Source organism: Ips typographus, linkage group LG4 (assembly GCF_016097725.1).
Source record: "Ips typographus isolate SLU linkage group LG4, UJ_Ityp_2.0, whole genome shotgun sequence".
Taxonomy (NCBI): Eukaryota; Metazoa; Arthropoda; class Insecta; order Coleoptera; family Curculionidae; genus Ips; species Ips typographus.
Genome location: NC_138425.1, coordinates 11020073 through 11038730, shown reverse-complemented (window position 1 = coordinate 11038730; position 18658 = coordinate 11020073). Strand labels below are relative to the sequence as shown.

The 18658-nt window shown below is 33.2% G+C and overlaps 4 protein-coding genes and 1 non-coding gene across 5 annotated transcripts; 2 read left to right on the top strand and 3 right to left on the bottom strand.

Annotated features, from left to right (window-relative positions):
* Positions 1–2789: 2789 nt before the first annotated feature.
* Positions 2790–3566, bottom strand: LOC145727678 (uncharacterized). Its single transcript, XM_081977457.1, has 4 exons — positions 3413–3566; positions 3226–3360; positions 3032–3167; positions 2790–2980 (listed from the first exon to the last, which is right to left on the bottom strand). The coding sequence occupies exons 1-4, from the start codon at positions 3485–3487 to the stop codon at positions 2835–2837; spliced, it is 492 nt and encodes a 163-aa protein (XP_081833583.1). The 5' UTR covers positions 3488–3566; the 3' UTR covers positions 2790–2834.
* A 179-nt stretch (positions 3567–3745) lies between these two features.
* SiaT (beta-galactoside-a-2,6-sialyltransferase) lies at positions 3746–5822 on the bottom strand. The gene is made up of 4 exons (XM_081977455.1): positions 5436–5822; positions 4617–5283; positions 4188–4562; positions 3746–4138 (listed from the first exon to the last, which is right to left on the bottom strand). Exons 1-4 carry the CDS (start codon positions 5490–5492, stop codon positions 3897–3899), a joined length of 1341 nt encoding a protein of 446 aa, XP_081833581.1. The 5' UTR covers positions 5493–5822; the 3' UTR covers positions 3746–3896.
* A 269-nt stretch (positions 5823–6091) lies between these two features.
* beta3GalTII (beta-1,3-galactosyltransferase 6) lies at positions 6092–7635 on the top strand. The gene is made up of 3 exons (XM_081977456.1): positions 6092–7006; positions 7059–7239; positions 7301–7635. Exons 1-3 carry the CDS (start codon positions 6349–6351, stop codon positions 7575–7577), a joined length of 1116 nt encoding a protein of 371 aa, XP_081833582.1. The 5' UTR covers positions 6092–6348; the 3' UTR covers positions 7578–7635.
* Positions 7636–7671: 36 nt separating this feature from the next.
* Positions 7672–9920, bottom strand: LOC145727675 (uncharacterized). The gene is made up of 3 exons (XM_081977454.1): positions 9670–9920; positions 9515–9601; positions 7672–9266 (listed from the first exon to the last, which is right to left on the bottom strand). Exons 1-3 carry the CDS (start codon positions 9763–9765, stop codon positions 8013–8015), a joined length of 1437 nt encoding a protein of 478 aa, XP_081833580.1. The 5' UTR covers positions 9766–9920; the 3' UTR covers positions 7672–8012.
* Positions 9921–10389: 469 nt separating this feature from the next.
* TRNAI-AAU (transfer RNA isoleucine (anticodon AAU)) lies at positions 10390–10463 on the top strand. Its single transcript has one exon. It is a non-coding gene; the product is annotated as a tRNA-Ile (tRNA).
* The last annotated feature ends 8195 nt before the right edge of the window (positions 10464–18658 follow it).

The window sequence follows — 18658 nt, the reverse complement described above, 5'->3', positions numbered from 1 at the left end:
ATAATATTTGAATACTAATTGTCACAAATTAGTCTGATTAGCTTCCCAATTTCAAAGAGCCATAATATCTAATACACAGTTTAACTTATTTGCAAGATGAAGTTTGTAGGTTTTGCATTTGATTTCGTCGACATCAAAAATTTGCTATTATTTTTAAAGGAAGATCCTTAATATTGGTATACACAATTCTGGTGTTTACCTCTTAATTAATAAATCAGTAAAACAAAACCATAAAATTGGTGTGCATTATCGTCACCCTTAAACCCAAACCGTACATTGCAGGATTACAAACCAAATTCTCAAATAACGCAATTAATTGCAATATATATTTTGTGTACGCCCATGATAAATCAATTTGAAATCGCAATTCGCGGTACTACCAGAAACGGTTTAATATTCAAGACTGACGAACTGTCACGTAAATGATCTGTTTCGCTATGCACTTGAAAGGAAATGAAATAAAACAAAAAACGCATGCCAAAAACGCGTGGGTTCTATCCCATAAAAGAAATTCCTGAATTTTTAGCAGCGATTTTGTTTCGATAATGGTTCGCCTGCCGAAAGTTATTGTTCTTTCGATTTCCTTTGCTATGCCAATGAACTCGATCAAAACTTAAAAAAGCCAGTACTTCAAACCAAACAGTGAAGTCAGCAAACTTGAACCAAAATATCAAAGATACTTCTTTTTGCATTCTTATATTAATCTTTTTTATATGGCTTTAATCATCAGTTTCAATCAAATTTGCATCGGGGAGACATCACAATAGCTTTCATTAGTTTCATTCAAGTTAAAATATGTAAAACACAACCCCATTTAAATAACGTTGTTCTCGTTTTCTGTTGTCACTGAAAAACAACAATATGCTGCATCAATATATCGCTGCAGAAAAAATATACAAACGATTGAAATTCACCAGACAAAGGACAATCTCGTTTCCTGATAGGTGGTATTTGCATAGTATGCACAGGAAGATTGGTTTTGTGGTTATACCATTGTTTCGGTAAGGCTTAGTGGTGGTTGATTCACTCTATCAGAACCCTAATGAAGGTGGGTAATTGGTTTTCTTTGAAGAAAGTGTTATTTTGATGGTTACAAAGCCTATCCTATTCAATAATATTTTAAGGGGTGAAGCCTGACTTACAGTCGGGAAACTTTTAGAAAGTGTAAAGTCAAAGGTACACCAAGGCATCCAGAATAATCTAGATTACGCTTCTTGATCTACGTGATTTCCTTCTCCTACTTATAGGAGTAGTCTTCCACCCATTCTTATTGGCCCACTAAGCATTAAAGATTCTTGACAAATGAATTTGGAACTTATTAGTTTGGAAGGCTTCACTGATGATGTCTGGCTGGATGTTCTTAGAGGAAGCAGAAAAAGTAAATATCCAGACTCTAATTGTTCCTTAATTAATCAATTTCAGCAAGACTCCAAAAACTGTATATTTAATATTACAGATTTTTCAATGCTAAAACGTTTTTATATCATATCAGAATATGTGAAGTGCAACTTTCAGTTTGGATTAAAAAAATCAAAAATGTATTTTTTAATAATAAAGTTTATTTTTAATCAACATCACTGTCTTTCTTAGATTCTATTTTAATCGTCTGTCTATTTGATACTCATAGAAATGGGACAACCAATTAGACCATACGATTTGAGGGTAATTGCATTGATGTACTCTTATCATGTTTAATATCTGCCTTTCAATCTAACTGTAAAAATAAAATAATTCCGAAAGGAAGCTACTGGGGGTGTGGCAAAAAGTAAACATAAACTAAAAAATGCTTAACGAATGGATAATGTATTGCGGAATGACACTGATAATGCATTTTGAATGAGGCAGAGTGCAACGAAATCATGCCTGAGACGCTTATGGATTAGGGAACACAAAAGCCTTTTTTAAATTCAAAAAATGTCGAGGCTTATTATAGTATTCCTGCTTGTAAAACTTATCAAACGTTTGGGTTTACAATTTAAATGGGACTCAATATTGGGTTGGGCGCGGTCCTAGCGGGGCGGGCCTACGTCGAGACATTGACATCGCTTCACTTAGGTCGTGGAACTTTTACCTTTGTTTGTTTTTTTTTCTTCTTCAATCTGGCTAATGTGGAGGAAATGCTAAACATTAATGCGTCCGTGATTGTTCAGAGCTCACGTGGACGATTAATTCTTTTGCTTGTGCGTATTAATAAATTTTTTACGCATAATTGCGTAGCCTTGGTCACTGTTTTGTCAGAAAAATCTCACGACGGTCACATCAAGTCACCTTTTAGAATAACAATTAAGATTTATATTTACTCAAAAGGAATATAAAGTTATTTACTATCTGATCTACTTCCGACATACTGATGACCTCCTTGATACACTATAAAATAACTTATTTTATTATGAATACTCCGCACTCGGTGAAGAATGTTGATTTCCAAACTTCGATAATATACTCGAATTTACCGTAATTGTAGGTGGAGTGTTTTATATAAAGGAAAAAAATAAAATTCCTTTGCAGATTGTCTGAATACCTAAATGACGTCTAATAAAGACCGCTCGTGTTTGGTTTACTAAAGGGTTAATAAAAGCTTCTCAGAATTTTCTTTACCAGAGTTTTGTTCGTATTATTACCAAAATATTTACGTGTTCTTGCAATGCTTGTTTAGTTTCAGTCAAAGTTATTCATTCATTAATTGCTTTGAGCCGAGGGTTGTTGTTTTGTTCTTAAAGCTCTTTCTGCTCTGTTGACTCATTGTTTGGTATTTGCAAACTGTAGGAACTTTATGTTATAACACAGTAAACAGATGAAACTTTTTTAATTGTGTCTTTCAAAGTTCATTGAATTTACATATTGATAGTATGCTGATTTTCATACAATTTATTGCAAACGCTGTAAACATCTGCATCCACATAATTTAGAGTTGATTTCAGTTTCAGTCGCAGCTGTCTGTAATATGTATGAATACAGCATAACCAATATAGCATTGTACCTGTAAAAATAAAACAATAAATTACAGCAACAATAATGTAAGGTTACTAACCCATAAATGTGATTGTAAAAATTAACCAGATCCAGTACTTTCCCTCTTTGGCTGCGTAGAGAGTTAAAAATGCCAGAAAACTTGTTAGAACCGAAATGTATGTAAACTCAAAAATTAAAACTAACAAAGGTCGTTCCTGAAAACAAGTGTTACTCCTTAAACAACATAACAAAAAAAGAAAACAAGCAACATACCCAAATCACTGCAGCTCCTAGAATAAAACTAGTCAAAATGTGAAATATAGAAATCACCAAAAAGTGACTGTCAAATTTGTCAGCATTGTGAGATATTTTTATGCTAAAGTATATGGTACCCACACTTCCAGCTGCCTGTAATTATCTTCTTGAAGTAATTTTATTTAAAATATTAAGTGTTTCTTACCAATGATGTGTAAACCATCAAGATAGCACTAATTTTCTGTTTAAAGCAGCACAAGAATTTATTAAACATTTTCATTCCGTTATTTAATCATATCTAAACTCCATCCAACCGATTTGTGCGGAGAATCGTTTAAATTTAGCCGTCAATTTGTTTATATTGTAAACACTACCGCATATATTTTGATTTATGTTAATTTTAGCCCACGATCTGGATTTATCGATTTTAAACTTTTTTGATTGGATAGACTTTATGTAAATAAAAGCCAGACTGCAAATTGCAGTTCCATTCGTTATTCAGTTTGTACTAATTATTGTGATTATTTAAACACATTAACTTTTCAAATATAATATTCAAGGCAAAGCATATCACCACAAAACTGTAGGCTTTTTTGAAACCGACCTATTGCAATGGGAAACAAATTCAACGCCAGAAAACAACAAGAGCAACAAAAAATGTTCTTAATACAGTCAAAATTTCATAACAATTAACACTTTAAATCTTTAAAACCTCGAATTCGCACAAAACCTTTTTGAAACACCTCCTGATCATTAGCTTCGTTCAAATGATATGTCACTAACTTTTCTGCTGCCAATGGATGCCAAGAACCAAAAGTACACCCCGAATTTTCTGTAGAATCAAAATAGTGGCATCTACTGGACACTCTAGCTGATGGTACATACTCCACCACATCCACAAACGAACAGTGAGGTAACAGTAGACGAAGACCTAATTAAAAAACAAATTAGAACAAATTAAACTAGGTGGAGCAACATACCTAGAAATCCAGAAGAAGGTGGGTTTTTTCTCAACCTCCCTAATGAATTTCTTTGTAAAAAGTCCCATACATTCCAGAGTGTAGTAGGATTAAGCATGTATATTCGGGGTTTAGCCTCTTGCCTCCTGTACTGAATAAAATTGGGGAACAAATTACGTTCAGGTTGTTTCAACCATTCTTCCAGAGTGGCAGAATAATTGCTTGGATCCCACACCACCAAAGTGATGTTTTTATATAAAGATGACCTAAGGAAGTGAAACTTAGGCTTGGTGACCACTTGTGAATTTAAAACACGGATGGTGGTTCTGGAACCGACATCCTCAGTAAAGTGTTCTGTTGGTGCACTGTTAAACCTCAAAATCACGTCATGAGAATCTACAATACATTCATTTTAAAGATTTTTTAAAAAATCCCATTTATGTCAGTAACCTATAAAAGGGCCTAATTTGGAATGTTTTAAAGCACCAGAACTGGCAACTATAACACAACTATTGTAAAATTTGTTTTCAAAAAATTCTCGTCTAGGCATGGCACTTCTAAGATGATTTAGTGGATCAATATCAGCTCTTTTAATGGTTTTGAACTTGATGTTCAACAACTCACACAATAGCTGGTTTGGCGATTTAGTTTTATAATTTTCTTTCGGTCCTTCGTAATGTACGTTGTAAGTGTTATTCCCTTGTTTTAAAATGTTACCCTCCTCATGAAAGGAATTACTTAAATGTGTCAAAACTATTTGTTTGAAATTTAACGTTTTTTTGCTGCAAGACTCTTCTGTGTCGTTGAAACCACACAAAAACTCCCGAGTGTCTGGAAGAACTTTATGAGGATTGCCACTAGGAAATCTAGGTCTAATCGCGTTTGCACTGTTAGCATGGTGCTTAGATCGCTTTAAAATTTCCTCGCTGCGATTGACTAAGTAACCTCTGTTGTAGAGATAGATTGATTGGTCGTAAATTGAAATAGTGGTCATATCTGGTTGTGGTGGGGCTGCCCAGTATTGCATCCATATCATGTAAAAGTAACCGCCAAAACCGATGATCGCCAAATTAATAAAAACTATGTTGATTAAGGTCGACCAACGCATTATTTTATCCTAAAAATAATAAGAGTTAAAAATACAGGATGTCTCAAAATTAAAAAAAAAGCAAATAGCTGATATTACAACTTCCTAATTTTTTTAAATTTATAAAATGATTAATTCTAATTTTGTCCGACTATTTACAAGATATTTGATCTTTTACTTACTGGGGGTAAATCTGAATCATAAGATTTTTGTAAATTGCCCTGACAACACTTTCTCATCCATCGTATAACACATTTTAAGATTTATCAATTAACTCTCTTTTTCAGGCAAAATAAACCAGGAAAAGTGTTAACCTATCTTTCGTGTTATGCAGAGGCAGGAAAAAGGTGAGCGCAACTCCGATCAATACAGGATTTATCCGATGAAATCAAGCATCTTTTTATTTCACAGTTAAAATATTGCAAAAGAGTTTTTTAAGATTCATACCAAGAAGCTGATTATTGGCAGCCAAATTTACTTAAAAAAAAGATAAATAAATTCATATCACATTTCCCATCTTTAATTATTGTTTATTTTTGTCATTGTCATCATTTTATTGCAAATAAAGAAAAACTCCTTTGAAGTTGATGCAATATGATCGAAGTTTGTTGAAAAATGTAAAAGTTGAGTATCTTAATTCGGAACGCTCCCCATTACCGAACGTACCTAATGAAAATGTCTGACAGCCGACAGAGAAGCTGAATTTAGTACCTCAACTGGAACATAGTTCTGTCTCATTCTAGCCTGAACAGATTAATCGCGAAAACTGAAACAAAAAAATGTCAGAAACGCTCTGAAGGCTTCACATATTGGCATTGTCAATATGTCAATAATAAAGTTTGGTTAGAATTTGTATTGATGTTTATTATTATTGTTTTTTTGTATTAACAATTCAAATATTAACAAAACAGTAGAATAAGCTTAAAAATAGACCAAATAAAATCAGTATGGATTGTAAAAGCACATATTAATACACGTTTATTTCTAAGGTAACAAACACAATTGTGTAAAAATCAATAAACAATTTCAGGTGTTAATAAAATGGTATAATGAAATGAACACATTTACAATTGTTTAAAACACACACCACAGGATATGAGAAGATTCAGAGAGAATCGAAACTGCCATTCAGTGTTTTTGTCATTATTTTCCTTTTTTGTTGGGTGTATGTTAACTTTGAATTTAACCCCAATCGATAAGACTTGCATTGTGGATAATGAAGACAAAGAGTACAGTATAATGCAAAACTCTAAACTGAAAAATCCTGAACTTATTATACTGATATTGTCTGCACCAAAAAACTTGGAAAGACGCAATGTTATTAGGAAAACCTGGCTCAAACTAGGTGCAAAGAATTCTTTGCCTGCTAGTTACAAGTTTAAACATTACTTTGTGATTGGTAGTCTGGGTTTAACCACTGACGAGATTCTTCATTTGAGTAATGAACAGTCACAGTATGCTGATATTTTAATATTGCCCATATATGATAGTTATCAAAACTTAACACTGAAAGTATTGAGAAGCTTTGAGTGGCTTGATGAGCAATACAACTATGGACTAGGCTTTAAGTATGCATTGAAATGTGATGATGACTCCTTTGTAAATTTACCCAAATTATTGGATGAAATACCAAAAATGGAGAAAACATTAAGCAACTCCAACTTGCAGTATAACTTAAACCTTCCACCAGAAAAACTTAATCAATTTATAACTGTCAATGTACAAACTAATGATCCATCCAGACCTATACCTGGTATTGTGGTACTCTTTGTCACTTCTTTTACATTCTAAATTAATATTTTTAGTTGCCAATATGAGTTTGTACTGGGGATATTTTCATGGGAATGCAAAAATAAAAACATCAGGAAAATGGAAAGAGTCAGACTGGATAGTTTGTGACAGATATGTGCCATATGCTTTAGGTGGTGGATATATTTTATCCAAGTCACTGATCACTTATATGGCAAGAAACGCTGATCAGTTAAAGTAAGTAGGATGGTAAACCCTGTATTTAAGCCATATTAATTTTTGTATTTCCTACTTACAGGACATTTAAGTCTGAAGATGTCAGTGTAGGCCTATGGTTGTCTCCAATGACTAACATTATACGTATACATGACATTAGGTTTGATACAGAGTGGACAACTAGAGGATGTAAGCATTATCACCTGATTTCTCACAGTGTTAATGCTGAAGAAATGACTGATATGTATGAAAGTTTAGACGCTGATAAACGGCTTTGTCCAATAGAAAAAGACAAACGAAAATTTTATATTTATGATTGGACTGTGCCCCCTAGTCATTGTTGTGTTCCAGTTAAGTAAGTTAAGTTTAAGGATCAGTAATAATAGTGGAATATTTAATTACATATTTCACACTTAATTGTTTTTTTTTGTGTTTGGATGAGTGTATAAACCCTTTATGATATTCAGGAGGCTTCATAGAGCTTTATTTTCAATACGGATATGGATTTTTCTGTTCAAAAAACTTAATATAGCAACTGTTACAATTATTTTTAAAACCTCCTTGTTTTACACAAATTAATAAACATTCTTCAGTTACATATTTGCAGTACTATAAACTAAACACACTTACAAAAACCAAAGATCCCTTCATCAAACTGAATTAAAAGAGAAAACTAATTAAAGAAATCAAGGCTAGCTTATTCTGTTCAATTCATACAGCTATACTAACAACAATGGCAAAATTTGTACATAAAAAAATTAAAATATCACACTAAACTACTTTAAACACAAACTTCAAATAACTAAAGTGTCATCCTTAGGATCCCAATGAGGTTTAAGGGGTTTTTCATTACGCAGGCCGGTAGGCGGGATGTTTTCACTCTGCACTTTAATTCTCTTCTCTTTAAAAACCGGAATCTTGCTGCATGGATTAATAGATTTTCTGGGCTTATCGCTGACCTTCAACTTTGTTCTTCTGTTTGAATCTTCATTTTTGGGACCCAGAGGAGTGCGGTTTTGATTTTTTGGTTTTACTGCTCTTGGACAAACCACCGGGTCCTCGTCTTCGTAAATGAGATTCGTTAATTTTTTGTCTAGCTCGCGTATGTCTGCCGTGAGATTTACAACTGGTGGAGTAACCGGTTCGGACTTGGTTAGTTTTGGAGTGAGGCAAACCATGTTAGGTGGAGATACAGGAGCTGATTTAGTGCATAATAAATGTGCTACAAAATCATTGTTGTCAGCTGAATCATTCACTGTTTTCTCCACTGATTTATTTGTTTTCATATCAGTAACCTCTGCTGTGTCTTTCTCAGTTACTTCAGGCTCTTCAATGGTTTCTAGTTGGTCTACATTAGCATCCACAATTGTTTCAGTTTCTGAAACTATCTTACTTTCTAGTGGTTCAGTTATTTCCACCTCATCTTTATTATCAGTATTTTCGGTATCTTCCTTGTGAACATGTAACAAACATTGTAATTCATTTTCCACCACAGGTACTTCTGGCAGATCATCACTTATTTCAGCATTAGTTTCTATTTCAGCATCCTTCTTCACAACAGAAAGGCTCTCTTCAGAAGCAGTGTCATATTCATTTTCATTTAATGATGTATTGACACAGTTATTTTCTGCCAGTTTTTCTTCATTTTTAATAGCAAGTGAATGCTTTTCTTGAATTACAGCATCCAAATCAGTCTCAGTATAGTCGATATTGGTTTCCAAAAGAACAAAGGACTTTCTTTTGAAAGTGTCATTTTTAACAATTTTTGGAGTAATGGGGTTGCTTGATAACAGCTTAGGTGATGATGTATTTGAACTGGAATTTCCAGGTATATCAATCTTTTTTACTTTCTCTAGATTTTTATTTTTAATCCCAGAGGGGTAAATAGGGCTAATTACAATGGGTGTTCTTTGTAGCCCCACGGTGGGAGAACGAGGATCTATGCCTAGAATTAGATGACGTTTTAGTGGTGTTTCCATTGCTGGATTATCATTTTCACTGGTTTCAATTGTAAGAGTTGAAAGTTTGTCAGCAGCTGCAGATAATATCTGTAAAAATACAGAATTTTAATGATAAAACATACACCATTATTTAACAGTAAATTAACAATAGATAATGAAAAAATAAATGACTTTTTACTAGAGTATTAATAGGAAACTAACTATTACAATTTACATTTATTCATTTATCTGACATGTGCCATCTTGCAAGAAAGGAAAATCATTACGCAGCATTAGCAACTTTCTATGTTATGCATTCTATTTACATAATAAACTAATATTAAAGTTATACTTACTTCAATAGGTGTTCGAGCAATATGTCTGCTAGGAGATCTAGGGTCCCATTCATCCTTATGACTGTTATCTGTCTCACCACAGATTACCTATTGATATGTTTAGTAAACATTTAAAAATTAAATCTCAAAAAGTGACAAAGAAAACTGTAACTTACCTTGGAAGTCAAGATTGGAGTGGAAGGAATGCTTCCAGTCCCTTCAATGGGTTTTTCAACGTTTTTCTGCACGTACTTGCTTTCATTGGTGCCCATTTTCCGAAATAATGACGAAAACGCACTAATTCTTCAGTAAGAGAAAAAGAGGGAATGTTTGTGAATAAAATACAGGACTTTTTTGTTTTGGAACTGTTTGAAAAATTAAAATCCACAAAATGAATGGGAAATGTCAACAGTCAGCTGTTATCACAACGGTTAAAATGCAACGATGCCGGTTGATTACCATCAATGACATCAATAAAGAGCCAATGTTGCCAGTTGCATTATTGCAGCTTTAAGTTAGGAGTTAGAATAGACTGGGGTGTTTGACACTTACTGTTAATCTCATTTTAACCTATTTATTTTAAAAAAATAACACAGTTTGCTGTTACTTTCACGAAAATACTCATAAAGTGGTGTTTGAGTTTGTCTTGAATTTAAAGGATTCTGTTTACTAGACCGCGCTAGTTTCTACTACTTTACATAGATGGCGCTTTTAAGCAAAAGACCAAATTTACTGAATATAACATAGAAGTACTGTTCATACTATAAATAAGTAAGTTAATATTTTTTCAGTCATGTCTCACAAAATAATAATAAATAGATTCAGCTAGTCTGTAATTTAGTTTTAATTTACTGCCATTGTTGTTATGTACTGCTGTAATATAAGTATCCTCATCTGGCCCATTAGCTCAGTTGGTTAGAGCGTCGTGCTAATAACGCGAAGGTCGCGGGTTCGATCCCCTCATGGGCCAATTACTTTTTTGTTTTTTTTTTTGTGCATTTGAAAACATTGGAGTACTCGAAAAAGGGCTAATTTAAGTGCAAAACGTTCCCAGCAAGGAATTAGAAGAAAATTTGAATTATTGGAATTTTTGTTTATTATTAAAATAGCTGAATAAGTTGACCAAAAACCGTATAAAATATGCGCAATAAATAAATAGCTATACAAGGTGTTACAAATTCGATGCATTAGCATTGCTATCTCAAAAACTATAGTTGATAGAGCTTTAGTTAAATGGAGGCAAAATTGAGCATTTTATTGCTAAATAATTTGGTAAACAAAAATCAAAAAAATATTATTACATCCGTAGATATCCGACAAAAACCGAAAAAGTCAAATTTCTATTTTATTTTCTTACCGCTTTATTATTGATAATTTTGGACGCACTTTGTTATGCTATTCATGAGAATAATGTTTGTTTATGTTCATGAGAATAAGTTTTCAGCTCGACGTTTCGTTTTTCAATCATCAACTTCAATTTTTAGTAGCTACAGACCTACCAAAAGTTATAATGAGCAACACTTATTAGCATTAAAAATGCGCAACTTTGCCTCCATTTAACTAAAGCTCTATCAACTATAGTTTCTGAGATAGCAATGCTAATGCATCGAATTTGTAACACCCTGTGTAGATCACTTGATTTAATTTTGCTTGACCATTTTAAATGAGATTATAATATGTATTTCAAAAATAAGGTGTGTGGTTTAAAAACAGTGCTTTTACGAAGTTATCGAAAATGGTAAGAGATATAAGTTAATTAAATTTTTGAATTATTATAATACCAAAAGTGCTAATAAATAAAAAAAAGATATTCTTTCTAATGTGATATTATTCGTTCATTTTTGTTTACTATTTTAAAATTTACAGTTTAAGGTTTAATTTACATTTCTTTCCAACAACTAATAAACTTTCTGTAGTGCATTTTTAAAAGTTTTTTGTAATATAAGGACAAAAAGTTTCGAGATAATTCGAATAACCGCCGCCGAATAACCATGAAATAGATGCGATCGTTATCGACCCCCGTATAAATTCCAGTAGTATAGCACGCGATATACGACCTACGAAGGGTGTTTTTTACCCCCTATGGCCGAGAGTGGAAGAAATGAATAAATGCATCGTCAGCCGGAAACAGGGGGATTTCGGCAAAAGTATCGAATTCGGGCACGTTTCTGGTTTTTAGATTGAGTTTTTAGATGGGCTCACGCTTTTTATGTGCAGCTTTTTTTTTTTCGACCACTGACGTGTGCGCACCCCATCTAATGATGATGGTGTAGATTTTTTTTAATAAGGGTGTTTTTTATAAGGGGAACAAGTGGCGCTTACCTGATCATTTTGAGATCAGGTGTCAAGAATTTGTTTGCTTTGTAAATGGAGGCTCGAAAAAGGATTATTTTTTACTTTTAGAATAAATTATTTTTTGGTATATTTGAAACAAAATAACTCTATATTTGTAAAAATGTTTGGTGAACTATTATTAAATTAATAGGTTGTAGCCTTAATAGGTTTGTTCGTAGAGAGAATCTCCAACTAGGAATCAGAGAAATAGATACCTCCATTGGCCACAAATCAGAAAACGTCATAGTCACATGAGCATTCAACCAATGAAACTTAACATTTGACTGTTTTTGAGTTGGAAACCAGTCAGGGATTGTCTCTGCGAACAGACCTTACATGGTTTAGTTTAAAACTAAAAAAATTTTACCAAAAATAAGTGTCACTGGAGAACTCACCACTTTGGTCTTTTGACACTTAAAACTTCTTGTTCAGAATTATGGTCTTACGATTTTTCGACCACCCTGTATAGCAAAACTTCGTCACTGTATTGGTGGCAGAGAATTTTTTATTAAATCCTACTAAATCAGTAAGTAATATTTAATTAACTGATATTTGCATCAAACGTTTAAAGTTCTTCTGACTCTTTCTTAACACAAACTTATATTATTTAATTAACACTAAATCCTAACAGAAACCATTCCCTTCCCTACATAAAAGAAAACATTTTGTATCAAAACATTCAAATAAAATCGCTTGGTCATCAAAAGTGTGCCATCACTTATTACCATCATTTTGCATAGCTGCATATAAATGAACCTTCCCATTCAAAAAACTACCCTCGTGAGTACAACCCTCGTCTTTATCAAAAATTGGGAAAAAATACAATAAAAATGTACGCACATGGCTTGGCGTGTGCTTATGATGGGGTGCCATATTTTAGAGAGGAGTTATCAATATTGCAAGCATTTTTTTAGTTTTGTACTATATCTGACAACAAAACATGTTAATTAGTACACGTATAACGGTTTCTTTACTTATATGCACAAACTAAATCGGCCCTTCAGCATCATTAATCCCCAAATCCCTTATGCAACGGTAAAACTGCAAAGATTCTTTTTAACACGACTAACTTTTTGTCCACTTTAGATAAATACGAAACGACCCAGGCACTGTGGTCACTAAGGGCAGGTGTGGCTACTTAGGGTTAGCTGGCCGTATTATTCGCCTGAAAAGACCACATGTGACTTATCCGGCGTTTTAGCGGCAAAAAAACGAATCTCTTCCTTGTCAGACATTAAGACCACTCCATATCTTATCGCCCTTTTGTTGTCCTCTGATATGTTTCGCTATCCCGAAAAAAGATTTATATTACTTCGAAATTATCGTGATTTGTACGTTTTCGATGCAGAATTGAATAGTATAAAACATCTGCGTTTTGCGGGCGTAAATACAAATAATGGTTCCATCATCATCCATCATTTAAAAAAACTGTCACTTATGGTACTTTTAAATGTTGAAAAAACGCCGGTTAATGTTTTGGTTACCTCCCTCACAAAGCTGTCTTTAAAAGCCATTTCTAGAGGCATTTCTTATAAATGTGCGGTTTTGTGCTCAGTCCTTGAAAGATGACTTGCATGAAATTTTTTCAAGTGAAATTTACTCGAAATCAATCACTTTTTTTTCATTGATCTTGTCTGGAAAATATTCGGTCTATATTTTTTAAAGGGTCCAAGAATGAATAACCATAAACTGAGGTCGTGTCTTCTAAAGATGATGGATAGTCCAATAAAAACAAATTTACTACATTGTGTCTATATGCAAGTCACTGAAAGTTGGCTAGTACCCAAATATTAAGAAAAGTTGCCAGTTTAAAGGGTTTTTCTTAAATGAGAGTGTTATTATAAAAAGTATGTAGTAATTTGTTAACAATTCAGAACATTTACAATTTTTATTTTTAATCAAAATAGTAAAACATATGTTGTGTCGTTTGCCACGTAAATTGCTATAATCCGTTAGAAAATTGTAACTCAAACCCATAAAAGCACAAAACTCTAAACTGTAACCAAACAAAAAATTAAGCACTGTGAAACATGATTTCTGCTGAAGGGATGTAAAAAAAAACCAACCCATCATAAAGGGTTAAAGTTTTTATGGGACTTTTTTTCATACCCAAAACGCCTAAACCGACGTTTTTTGTTTCATTCCAACCCATCTAAAAGTAATTTATCTGTTTACAACCCGTTCTCAGTTTTTTCGTGTTTCTTCAAAACCTCTACATAAAAACGCAAATCTAAAAAGGGCTGTTCCCATGCATCAACAGTGTGACCGTTTTTCAGTCCAAAACCTGCACAAATATTTTTGACATTTCACATAAAGCCTTTAGACATGAAAAAAGATTCTTTTTTTCAATTTCCGTTGTCTAACAAAGCAAACCGACGTAGGTAAGCGGTCTTCTTGACCGATATTTTTTCGTTCGCAAAAATGTGCATCCAATACTTTACCGCTGATGGGCAAACCTTTTTTCTTCATTCATGCCCTAAGTACCTTCGAATGTATGGGATTAGAGTGGTAAACCATGAATAGTAACTTTTTTAGCTAGATGTATACCTACAAGTCTATTGTTGAAGCAAATGGTTTTCTCAGAATTATGTCAGGCATATTTGAATAAAAAAGTCTATATTTTGTGGTTTAGTAATCTCTTTTCTAAGGGCTGTTCAGGTTTGTATAGTTCTTGTAGATTTTTAATAATGTGTTACAATGTATTACACTAATAAAATTATCAAAAAATTGTCAAAATTGCACTTTTGACAAAAATCGCAGTTTTCCAAATGTTGAGCTTTTTACAATTTCGAAATGTTACAATTATAACTGCATATTCACTTTTTCCAAACATGCTAAAATAGAGCGTAACCGACAAATTAAAAATACCAGTTTTAATCATTTGGAGTGCCAAATTATAATATTATTCAAATTTCAACCAAAAATCAAACTTCCTGACGTTTTTAAGAAACTTTAAGTTTCCTGATTTAATTTAAATTGATTATATTGCAGGTAGTATCACTTAGCTAACTTTTGACTTTGACTTTTGACATTGTTTACGACGTTGACGTCCCAATTGCGGTTAGGTTAACTCTGAAACATTGGTGTACTGTTTTAATAACGTTTGATAGAGACGGATACACATACACTAGTTGGAAGACGGCACAAAACTTGATTGTGCGCAACAGGTGCCTTACAACGTTGCCTTACTTTTTTATATGGAAATTATTATAGAACACCCTGTATATTAATACATTTCTGAATTACACGACATATTTTATTCATCTTATCTGTATCCATTTCTGAGATAATTACGATTATAAGTAGTATGTGAAATTTGACATTTGCAATATCTCAAACAATTGTAATTTTTGCATATCAGAAAACGTTTTTTTTTCTTTTGTTGTGTTAAAGAAAGTTGGTTCTAAAAGTTGTTGTGCAGAAAAACGTCACAACTAATGATACGGAGTGGTCAAAAAATGACCTCCAAAATTGAATTTTATAAAGTGCAAAAATTCAAGATTTTCAAATGGATCACCTTTATTTTTATAGTTCTGTCTTGTTCCCTTCTAAAATTATGGAAAGTTAGTGTGGTTCTGGAGAACCACCCTGTAGTTAGGTAGCAATGCAGAATATTTCTGTACAAGGCAATCTCTTTTCCTTTATTGGTCTGTCGTTTTTCAATACAACTTTTTTCGGACTTAAAATGATTATTTTCAAAAAAATACGTGTGTTCTTTGTGTTCTTCTCAAATATGAAATAAAAAAAATAGATACTCTATTTATTTATAACTCTTTAGCATTAAGTTCTTAGTTGGATGAAAGCATTGTCCGAATTCTGATGAATACGGGGGCATTATAAAATAACAAAACTAATTTTGTTAGCTTTGTTTACTAGAAAATTGGCGTTTTAAAAGGTTGGCAGTAACCATAGGACCGACATCAGATAAGACAATTTCCTAGTTTTTTTCGTATTAAATTTCAGCACGGGCCTTATTCAAAAATTAGCCGGTCCGTCAGGTTTTTTATCCACGTCACCTGGCTTATTGAGCTGTCAGACCATTATAGGCCGTGCGTGTTCCAAAACCAAATAATAAGCTCTATATGGGGCAGTACTGAAATTATATAGAATTTTGACCGGTGGTAATAAAATTGGTCGTCTGCCAACGCGGGTGTATTAAGATGTCTGTCGCTTAGAGACATATTGGCTAATGACCAAAACGTCGCGACACGTCAAACCCAAAAATATCATTTCCTTCACGTCTCTCGCACCCTCATATTTAGTCTTCGAGACACTCAGGCAGCCGTTGAAAATAATCAATACTTCGGTTTTAATATGAATTCGATACATCTCGTTGGCACTCCTCGAAGGGGCTTTTTGGTTTCTTTCCACTCCCTCTTCAAGAATATTTTTAACGGTTTTTCAGGATACGTGTATGCGCATTTCAGCTATTCTATTTAGGGTCAAAGCAAAAAAATTTAACCCGTTACACGACCTCGACAGCACTCCACCCTGAAGAGACTTTTTCTGTCAGTAAAAACTACAGGTAAACCGTTAAGAACGGTTATATAATAATGAAAAAAAGGTACCCACACTAAAACAGTAAAAAATAAAAAATATTATACAATCTATTATACGTTTAATATGAAGGGTTATTTTAGAAAAAAGTGCCGCCCATATTATACAGGGTGGTGTTTAGGGTCAATGTTAGTAGAATTTTTAATTTCGAGTGGAACGTTTTTGCGTTTCAGCTTCTATTTTAGTTTCTGCTTTATGATGATATTAAAATTAAAATCAACAAACGAATCCACAATTTTTCTTGAAACTTGCCCCTATTTTTTGCTAAAACCGATAAAATACAATTTCAAATTTGAAACACAAAGGTGTCCGAAAACAGCTCGTGGCAGCCAATAAATAAAATATCAATGACAATCGGCGAGATTTCGGCCTTTTTGGCCCCATCACGTGTGCAGCTTGCACCAGGTGCTCCGATGTCCACCCTATGCACGCGCGGTTTTTGATGACCTCTAAAATCTTTCATTTGTGAAGATATTTAAAAAAAAGTTGGGTACAAAAGACCATATAAAGATAACATTTTTCAAGTTTCTTCTCAAATAATGTTGTAAACATACAGGGTAGTCTAAATTAGTGATAGTCCAATATTTTTCCTAAGCTTGTATGAACTTTTCACAGTTTAAAAGTATCCTACAATTAATTTGGACCACCGTGTATAATAGAATCCCCTAGAAGCTTGTAAAACCTTCTAGGAAGAAACATAAACTGCATTTTTATGTATATGTACATATTTACTGCTATCGGAGTTTTTAGATAATAACACAGATAAACGGTTTTCTTATTCATTTCTGAAATATAGACACTCCTTAGAGCAAATTTACTACTAGATTTTATTAGTCCAGACTTTTCTAATCAATCACTTTATAGGACTAGTAGTTTATAATCTAATAAGTAACATAGATCACAATGTGCATGAAATACATTCTAATTTACATAAGCAAACACATTCGAATAAAACAAAATGCTAGTTGCTGTATATCATAAAAATGCTATTTTGTAGTAAGCAATTAGTGTAACAAAAGAAGTTTGTTTTTTACGTTCTTAATTTAACCACGATTCATTCATGCAAAATTAGCTGACTGTAGAAGCTTCAAATGTTGACCTGTTACTAGTAAAATAGGTTTACAGTTACTAGGAAAACAATTGTGTGTCAGATTACGTTTGTTGCTAGAAATTCGAAATTGTCATGTACAAATACTTAAAAGTAGTAGAGGTGCGCACTACCAAGTTATTTTGGTGTTATAATTTTAAAAAATTAAAATTAGTGAGCATAACGTACATAGTTAATGTTGTTACTATACAAAGTGCTTGTGAAACCACAATAAAAAGGAATTAATACAGTGAATAATTATTCAGTTTAGGCACGTGTAAGCTGTAGTTATCTTATCTGCGTTTTAAGTGTAATTTTGCTTTGCAATAGCAGTCATAGTGATTATTTATTAAAAAAAACGAAATAGTTTAGGGTTAGATTATTATGTAGTGGATTATATGTAGAGAATGTTGCCAAACTTGTAATTTTTTGGAATAAAGATTTTGACACAGTCAAGGAGCTTCAATAACAGAATGCACGCCGTACATTAGCAACGCCCATATGGTTGTTACATCCATACATACAACTCCTTCATTTTAACCAATCACAAAAGAAAATTTAGACACCTTGTATATTAAAATCAACTAACAATATCTAAAAGACGTGTTGGCATCACATTCGTAAAAAATTTCACTTGTTACCAGTTACATCCCTAACCCCAACCTGTTTGCACTTGTGGCAATAGCACAAAAAACTACCCTAAAAAATCCCCTAAAAAGCACTTGTTCTAAACCGAAAAAAACGCATTTATAAAAAAAGCCACGCCTATAAGAGATGAGTCGTAATTTAAACAGTCCACCCTATTCGCAATATTTCCTGTACAAGCTGCATCCGCACCCCGTGCAGACGCATAGAAAAAAAAATAGCCCCTCGATCGCGTGCTGGCAGTTATATTTTCTTCTCCCCTCGTCCCATTTTTTACGTATATGGTTTCGGGGATTTTTACGTCCCCTTATGTATTAAAAGTCGGCACATAAGCACGTTCCACGACTAAAATAACTCACCCTTATGGCGGGCCTCCGCGTGTTTTAGATTTAAAAAGAAAAATGGAGTTTCGGTAATGGCTTTTTTCTGCTTGTTTCGTTCTAATAGACACGTGGTTTTCTGGTTTGTTAATTAACGAAACGGCAATTTGACAGGACGAAGGATGGTTCCGATTGATTTATGTCTGTATTTTGCATATTACC